At 41.2% G+C, this 9,084-nt stretch overlaps 2 protein-coding genes across 3 annotated transcripts in view; both read left to right on the top strand.

Moving 5' to 3' along the window:
- Positions 1–5,179, top strand: part of btbd9 (BTB (POZ) domain containing 9) — a 19,278-nt gene extending 14,099 nt beyond the window's left edge. The window contains exons 12-13 of one of the 2 annotated variants that reach the window (XR_004660288.1): positions 4,863–4,870; positions 5,174–5,179. The gene's annotated coding sequence lies outside the window, so the exon portion shown is untranslated. Of the gene's footprint in view, positions 1–21; positions 25–2,177; positions 2,187–4,862; positions 4,871–5,173 lie in introns of those variants that run through there. The other variant, XR_004660287.1, reaches the window with a different exon arrangement.
- The window catches only part of LOC117961830 (AN1-type zinc finger protein 3-like), a 12,825-nt gene that overhangs the window by 2,604 nt on the left and 1,137 nt on the right, over positions 1–9,084 (top strand). Inside the window, exons 2-6 of the mRNA XM_034900766.1 lie at positions 3,937–3,977; positions 6,736–6,927; positions 7,198–7,263; positions 7,348–7,518; positions 9,063–9,078. Of these exons, the coding sequence (XP_034756657.1) occupies positions 3,937–3,977; positions 6,736–6,927; positions 7,198–7,263; positions 7,348–7,518; positions 9,063–9,078 (486 nt within the window). The remainder of the gene's footprint in view (positions 1–3,936; positions 3,978–6,735; positions 6,928–7,197; positions 7,264–7,347; positions 7,519–9,062; positions 9,079–9,084) is intronic.

Raw genomic sequence — 9,084 nt, forward strand, 5'->3', positions numbered from 1 at the left:
ACTGTAATACCTCTTGGCTAGAGTGTGGCTATCCCTGCTTTAAAGTGCATCTTTTTTGTATTATAGCTGCACAAAAGAGATGTTTCTCCTTTTGAGGTCACTTTATTTGGAGAGATTCAGGTTCTTTATTTGCCGTCTTGTATTGTTTAATCTTTATTAAAGATACAGTTTTTCTGATATTTAATAGTCTTCAGATTGCTTTTGTGTTGTATGTGGACACTCAGTAAACATTTTTATTTTTGCTTGACCTTTTTTTTTAAATCTGGTTGCATTGTAGTCAAAAGGCAAGGTTGTATGTGACACTTTTTGTGAAAACAATCAATGACCGACAACCATCTCTTTTCTTTGCTCTTTTGACATACAATGTCAAGAAATTGTGTTTTTGATTTTCATCATTGTTAGATTTTATTATGGGTTTTTCAAATGCATGTGTCTTGTTTTTTAGGCATATCCATATTTCATGATGTAATGGATGAGGATTTTCATAACACTTTTTCATTGGCCCTAAACCTGTGGACTTTGTTGTTCACTCACGTTTTACAACATTAAGTGATGCTTAAAGGAAGCATGAAATCCAAATTGCGGGCGGAGACTTAACGAATCCACTCAAAAAGCGTTGCGGAGCAAAAAAGATCCCATGTTGGATCCCAACAGGAGCAGAAGGGACAGGGTCTGCAGGAAAGAAAAGGAAATGCTTCATCGCACATGTGCAGTTGGTTCTTGTTGTCACTTGTTGTCCATTGACAGTTTATGGCCAGAAGGCACAGTCTGCAAAAAAGACTCCAGCAAGCTCACTCCAGCAAGCTCAAAATTCACGTTACATTGCATGTGAATGCAGCTCGACCGTGGGATGGAGCGCTAGCTCGGCTCCAGAGACAGTCGGTCTCTGTGCTCCGCTCCCCCCTCTATACTACTGAGAGCCAACTGATGAAATGTACTTGGTTGTGTTCCTTTTGTTCACTTCCATTATGCAATATCATCTGTTTTATAATAGTAAGAAAGCTGCTATAACATACCATTAAACCCCCACCGTTAAGCCATTTGTTCATGGACGGGACAGGTTTGATGTCTAGCTGAACATCTTTTGTAAATGCTTACTTTATTATAATTATTAGCATGTCAATTCAATAATTAGATGGGTAGGCATCTTTAATGTTTTTCTACTTATGAAGAAACAGATTAAAGTAGCTTCACGCTATGTCAATGAGTAAATAGGAAGTCAACATTGTTGTATTTGTGAGTCTGGAATCATGGTTGCTGAATAATAAGCTTAATAAACATACTTTTGTTTTTCTATTTGACTGGGGCTTAAAATGGGTAAGATTGTAGACTACCATTAAGTAGCTAAGGCCAGGAATTATACCAGTATCCTTAAAGTGATACAGTACAATATAGTATATCCTTTGATACCTTTTTTTTTTTTTCTTCTACTTTATCTGATATCCATTATGTGAATGGAAGCATTCAGCTGCATAAAATGTCACTGCCTCTCCTCCCCATCAAACTGATTTTTACATGAATAGATTTTAAAAGTGTGCAAATTATTATGATAGATAGATAGATAGATAGATAGATAACTCCACTTTGTAAAAAATTGTACAGCTCCATCAAATACATGGCACTTGAATACACTACACATCATAAGACTATGGGTTGTAGCTGCTGCGGGAGTGAGCCAATCACACGTTGCATTAAACTGGAGAACGTTGAGGTGATTGGCTGTGAGCAAAACCATACAGGCCTATATGTATTTATTTTTAGGTCTGGGGACAAAGAGCATTGAATGCAGTTCTCTTGACTGGAGAAGTTTAGATACCACTGGTTTGTCTTTTGATACTTTTTTTTTTTTTTTTAAAGGTATCGACGGGGGGGGATTGAGTATCTGTACCCAGCCGTGTTAGTAGCATTTATTTGTACATTCTTCCCAGAGATATGATCAGTTTCATTGGCTGTAGGTGAAAGGCATGCAGACTTCACTATGTCATCACCCTTCATGCATTGTATTGGTCAGGAGTTTCCAGTTTATTAGGTACACCTGTACAGTGTAATACATTTGTCTGTCAAAACACCTCTCATGTTCAGTTTTTGTTGACATTGTGGCAGACAGTTTGCTTATTCAGCTCTCTGGCAGTTCTCGAGGCTGTCTCTCCAGGGTGATAATGACCGATTGGGGTCAGCACCAAAGTGTAATCAATCATTACTTTGCCCAAGGCCTGTCTTTCTACCAAATTTGAAAAGGAATCCGTTAATAGATAATGACATATTTTACTGACTCGCTGACTGTTACAGGTGGAAAAACGTACCTCGTTTGTGCAGACTTTTCCCGCTGCATTAGTCACATAGGTCCTGTAGGAACAATGATCTGAATACCCTGTGGAGCTCCAGCCTGGGCACCATTGACAGGGCTCATAGCCGACAGAAATGGCTGTATTGTGGTGGTATGAACATTAAAGAGAGCTCCAGAAGGTGAGGGAAAGACATGACATACCTGTAGAAAAAGGTACCACCGAAAAAACAAACCAGAAGACCTTTTTTTTAAATGTTTAAACACTAAAAATGGTAATTTAAAGATTGAAACCATCATAGGTTTGGCTATTTAGAAAACTCACAGGACTTATTCCAGTATTCTTAGTATTTAGTCTTATCACACTGTGTAATGACGATGCTTTCCATGTGTCCGTGTGCTTCTCTACCACAGTAAAATCATGGCAGAAAAAAAAAAAGTTTAAAAGAAATCTAAGTAGGCTGGCTTACTGTGCAGCCATGACTGAAACAGGTGACTGACAGAGGCCTTTGCAGGACCTAACTCTGTAAGTGAAACTCTACCCCTCGCCCTAAAGGCAGCCAATAGCATTCGAGTACAGTGCAATCAAACCTCAACCCAGGTACAGCGGGCATTTTAGGACATCTCACACGCAAGCTTGTTAGGCTCAACTCTTTGTTGTTGTGTTGGACTCAAATTTTATCCGACTTAGCCGTACTTTTTGTCATCTTCAGCTAGTCATTGTTATGCTCCACTATGTCAGCTGTACTTTGAGCTTGATGCTAGCATGCTAAGGAGGCCGTTCCAGCCTGATTGACTTCAGGCTACTCATTTTTTAGATGTATGCATTGTTGGCATATTCAAAGGTGTTTTACATGGGTGTCAAATCATCATAACGACATTTGAGCTCAAACCTCCATATCAATGAGGGACAGTGTAGCTAAACTTATCCTTGGTTGACTCTTTTGACTAGAGAAAGACCCAGTAATCTGTGCCAAAATGTAGCCGGACACAGCCTGTCAGACATTTTGTGTCTCTGCTTGCATGAAACTAGTAGTGCTGGGAAAAAAAAACAGTCTATTGACCACAAAGGAATCAATAACAATAGCAAAACATTGAAAAAAATCCCCAAAATGTCTGTCTGTAAGTGATTCTTAGCGAGTAACAGCCGTTTGCGTCCCCGTTCTCTGAGGTTTCCGGTTATTCAGCCTTGAATTAGACACAAAGGCCCAGAATGACAAACGACAACAAAACAGGTTGCTGAAATGAAACCTTAGAAGAGATTACGAAAGATGTTATGGTTGACTCTCGGGATGTGATATAATTGTCATTTGAGATGTTGGAGAAGCAGGGTGACACGTCCTACCGGTGTTTGTTGGTACTATAGTTCAGTGCGGCATTCAATTTCGACAGGTACTGGTCAATGGGGGGGGGGGGGGACAAAAGTCTTAACTTTGATGCCCCATATAATTTAGCATAATTACAGTATGTGCTTTGTCTGTGTACAGCTTTTGTGTTTTTATGTTCAACATCTCTTTTTGTTTTTCAAATTTTAAAAGCATTTAACTTTAGGTTTGTATCAGGAAATGTGGATGTTGTGGAAACGGTTGTACTGAGAAGAGGCAAGGCATGAGGTGGCCAATGATATTAATGTGTCTCCCCTGTCTCCTCAGGTCCAGTGAAACCATGAATCTCTGCTCCAAATGTTTTGCTGGTAAGTTTTCTCTCAGTACGCAACACTGAAATACTTGCTGTCTTGTTCACCGCCATTTGGTTTCCCTTTTTTTACTATTCTAACAACAAGTTTTGTTGTACAGCACACATGCTGTACTTGCCGCATCTACTGAGTTAACCGATGCAAAGGACCAGATTTATGTCGGTTTGTGAGGATAATATATGTAAACCAGAAGAGGGTGTTATATTTCTTGTCCCCTGTGCTGACATTGGCTTGCTTTTCAGCTGGTTGCTTGTCACATTTAAAAACAAATGTGGAGCCGTTTGCCCAGTTTATTTCTGTGAGGTTGAGAGTCGCAGCTAGCAGCAGCTCGCGGCTAGGTGTGCCAGCTGATGTTAGTCGGGAATGGCAACAATGCTAAGAAGTCCTTTTTAGGAAAAATGGAAGGACAACTAAACAGATTCTTACTCGATAATGGGACATCCAACGTGTTTGTGTGTTGGGAAGGAGGGGAGGGGGGGGGCACTTTGGTAAAAAAAAAAGCTATGAAGGAATACTGGATATTAAACAATAAACTCAATCTGGGGGGAAAAATATGGGTGGGAATCACCCAAGGTCTCCCAATACGCTATCCTCATGATACTTATGTCACGGTACAATATTCTGAGATATATTGCAATTTGTTACCTTTTTTATTTTTCAACTTTGACAGCATCTGATTATCTAAAAAGATAAATTTCTCTGCTCAACTAACTTTATTGCTGTAAAATGGGATTGTCAAGCAGACAGACGGATTTATATAATAATAAATCGATACTTGCCGTCTTTATATACAGTATTGCTACGGGAAAAATCGCAATACAATGCTGTATCGATTCCCCCCCCCCCCATCCCTATTAAAGAGTAGTTGTGTTTTAAGGGCAGAATCATCTGTTCTTTTGGGGAAACCGGTCAAAAAATATGGATCATTCAGTTTCATGTGTCTGACAAAGTTATAAAGAATTTAAAGTCTGAAAATGTCAAGCTATGCCTTAAGTTTCGTCAGTGACGACTCCAGTCTGTTTTTTTTTTTTAGGAGGGGTTGAGGTTGCACTGCAGCCCTGTCGGTGGCTATGGCAACCAGTGTGTACGGCAGACAGTGAGGACCTAAGGGCCCGGCTTTTAAGTCTACTATCACAGACAGGCGGCAGCGCTCAGAATAGACCCAATACACATGAGTAATGGAGGCAGAGCAGAAGTGGGTTAGTCCACATGTGGAGGAGAAACTCAAATCTAGGCTGACCTCCCTCACCCTCCCTGGAGGGAAAAGAGTAGACAACATCCCCGTGGATTGATATCGTCTGAGATTATCATTATATAGAGGGGTCGGAACAAAGTGCAGCTCCAAGGTGATCGTGTCTTTATCTCGGCAAGTCGTGTTTCAGTTGGCAAGTTAAAGCCACGTGATGATGCGGCTGAGAGCAGGTACTAAAAAAATTTTTTTTATAAACTTTTGAATTATTTGGCCAATTTAGTTAGACTTCTAAAACGTAAAAAGGTATTTTTGGGGCATTGGATTTATCTTTATGAAACAGATGAGAGTAAAAAGCTGACAGGAAGTTAGGGGAAGGAGATTAGGATTATGTCTATTTGTTACTTTCTCATTTAATTGGGTAATCTTTTGCTTGTGAATAAGTTAAAAAAAAGAAACTCTGCATCACAGTTCACCACGGCACAGGGGGGTGTCTTTTTGTTTTGTCTGACCAACAGTCAAACCCCAAAAAATTTAATTTACTATCTTCAAAGATGGATAACTTGAAGTTGGAAGCAGGGAGTTGATTAAACAAAATGTTACCAATTAGTTTTGTTAACTGACCAATCATTTAACCGACAAAAGGGTTTTAATTGAAGTCTTGTGGGTTTTTCCTTCCCTTCCGCTAACTATTTTGAAAGGTCGCTGCTGATCTGGGGCTTAGCTGCGCCGGTTGTGATTGGTTTATAGAAACACAAACTGGCCCAAGCACCCCCCCCCCCCCCAACCCTATAACTCTCATTGTCAGATCGTACTGCAGCGCTGTCAAGTACTTATGTTTGCTTAGAGCAATTTGATTTTGTTTGTTTTTCCCCAACAAAAATGCAAATTCACTGCTTTAAAGCAGCCGCCTGTCAACTCGTGTTGGAGCTTCCTCGAACGCGCTGCAAGGAAGGGAGGAGAACAGTTCTGCTCTCGGCTGCTTGTGACTTAACGTGTCAGACCAAAAGACTAGGCAGCTACACGATCCCTTATTCCAACATGGTTTCACATCTGCTAAAGGTGGAAATGAGTAACACGTTAGGAAACTGTAACAAGCAAGAAGAACTGTGTAATCCAATGTGTAACTATTTCATGGACAGAAGGAAAAAGAGGATGTAGAAAGACAGATATAAAGCGTATAAGAGGTGTCTCTGCTCTGGGCAGAGCACTCCTGTAGGCCAACAACCACCTACCAAAATTCACCAACAACTTGGGTTCAATTATAAATGAATTTATAAATGACACAATGCTACAGCAACACGCAATATTATCAATAGTGTTTAGTCTTCCTGGTAGCTACAGTTCACTATTTTCTAAACACTTACTTTATATAACTTGTTATTACGGACAGTGTGAGGAGGTTTGGAGTTTACTACACAATAGAAATAGTCCAAGTTTGAGCGTTTCGACTTAGTTTCTGTGCCGTCTCCCTACTCTTCCTCCCTCTCTTGTCTGCATTTTTCTATTTCCATGTCCTATTTTTACATTTCCCCGGTGTTGCTTGCTTTCTGTCCCTGACCACAGACATCCAGAAGAAGCAGCCGGGGGAGGACTGCACCTCCAAGCCTATCCAAAGCACTGGGAGTAGCCAATCGCCAGTTTTCAGTAGTGAGACGAGCAGTAGCAGTAGCCAATCCCTATTGTCGTCGCCGGCCTCTAGCTCAGAGCAGCCGTCAACCGAAGAGCCCTCGCCCACGTTTCCCAGCACGAGGGAAGGTAAGATGGGACGCTCAATGCACACTAACGCACAACAAAAGGCCCTGAACTGAAAACTAATTGTGAAAGATATGAAGTCTAAATGTGCTTTTGATGGGCGGTTTAAGCGCGCAAGAGGACGTCACACAAATGGGCCATTTCATTGACATTCCCCCCACACCGCACCACCCCTCGGAAAATTCATCATTTTGGTCTTAATGCCCCGTGACATGGAGCCATGGTGTGGGAAGACACCATTTCACATCCTGTGTCCTCATTTTCCATCTGCAGGCATGTCGTCCACAGAAACAGCCCAAGGCACACTCTGCACACCCACAAAACGTCCCCGAGAATCAGGTACAGTGGGCCTCTTCTTCCATCCTGTTGCCCCCCAACACACACACACACACACACTTTCTTGACCATGCCGTTTGCTTTCAGCGTCGGACTCGGAGGGCGAGGCGACGCCGGAGAAGCGGCCACGGACAGACGAGAAGGAGGGGAGCAGCGAGGAGGCCCGCGGGACGCCCAAGCAGAAGAACCGTCGGCGCTGCTTTCGCTGCCAAACCAAACTAGAGCTGGTGCAGCAGGAACTGGGCTCCTGTCGCTGTGGTCAGTACCAACACATCAGCAGGGCTCCCCCTCTCTGCTTTCATCAGCACCCAAACAGTCATGCCACTGCTTCAATTTTCCCGACTCGATTCCCCCAACTGTTAATATACAGTACAAATGTGTTGAGCAGTAATGTCAGCTGCTCATTAATATTTTATTTATCTTTAACGTTGTTGAAAGATTGTTTACGTGTCAGGGGTGCACAATATGAGGAAAATATGCGCCAACGTTGAATGTCGCGAAAACGATTTAACTTGCAATTAAGGATGTAACCATTACCGGTGTAACGGTAAACCCAGATAAAAATGTTTAACAATTACCTTTTACATTTAAAATATCATTATCACGGTTATTATTTCTCGAACTTGGAATCATGGCGGAAGGAGGAGATGACGGCGCTCAGGACATTTATCATCCCTCTGGGAGGACTGAGGCTGAAGCATGGCCATATTTTAGTTATTATAAGAAAGACAAAGGACAGCTGATTGAAGATAGGCCTCTCTGCAGAACATGCAGGAAAAAAAGTTGCTGCAAAAGGCATTGAACACACTTTAAAAATACCCCGATTATACCGATAACTGATCATCTTGGTCACTATAACCGTGAGGTTTTCACACCGTTCCAGCCCTACTTGTGTTGTTGCTCCAGGGCGGATGTGAGTCGTACATGCTCAGATTTAAACTGTTAACAGCATAACGTGTCATACTGAAGTCTGGGAAATCCATAAAATAATAAACTTTTCTCATGACTAACAATAACAGAAGAAGATTTTTTTATATATATATATATATATATATATATATATATATAATTTTCCTCTTTATAGTCAAGTTAAGCGGGGCTCCTAAACTTATGAGCAGCACTGTATGTTTCTCATTGATAAAATGACATATGGGGAGAGAGTTATGGGATTTTACTGCACTCAAGCAGTATTATACTTCATGTTAAACATAAATACTGCATATACTGCTTTGATGACGGCAAAATAGGCTACAGAATATTTTGCTCTGTATTGACCGGTGCGATATTTGAAAATTATTTAGTTGCCTAGATTTGCATTTGTGTGAAAGCCCGGATACTTCCATACATCAAGATGTCATTTATTAATATGTATTTGTGTCAAAATGACATATAAACATCTTTTCCTATTCTATCTTACCTTGAAACACTTCCAACATGCTCGCGTGTCGCGTGAAAAATAAGCGTCTGTCCTATTTCTAGCGTGTATGCGTTTTTTGGCGTTTTTTATATTCGATGTCCAATCAATTTGTTCAATAAATTAATTTTGGGAATTATTTCCTTTAATTTATTTGAAATTCCATAAGCAAGTATTGTATTTCAGCAGATTAAGTAAAAGCAGCAGAATACACTGAGTACACTTCAACATCTGTTTATCTGTCCCATTGATAAGGTCAGCGCGACATTCAACCGCGTTATCACGTGTTGTCCTCATGTTGTGCAGACCTACGACAGAGCCGTTATTTGGGTCACTGTCCCCCCCCCCAGCCCCCCCTCACCACTTTGCCTTCTTCCCCCCCCCCCAGGATACGTGTTCTGCATGCTTCA

This window comes from Etheostoma cragini, chromosome 18 (assembly GCF_013103735.1).
Source record: "Etheostoma cragini isolate CJK2018 chromosome 18, CSU_Ecrag_1.0, whole genome shotgun sequence".
NCBI lineage: Eukaryota > Metazoa > Chordata > Actinopteri > Perciformes > Percidae > Etheostoma > Etheostoma cragini.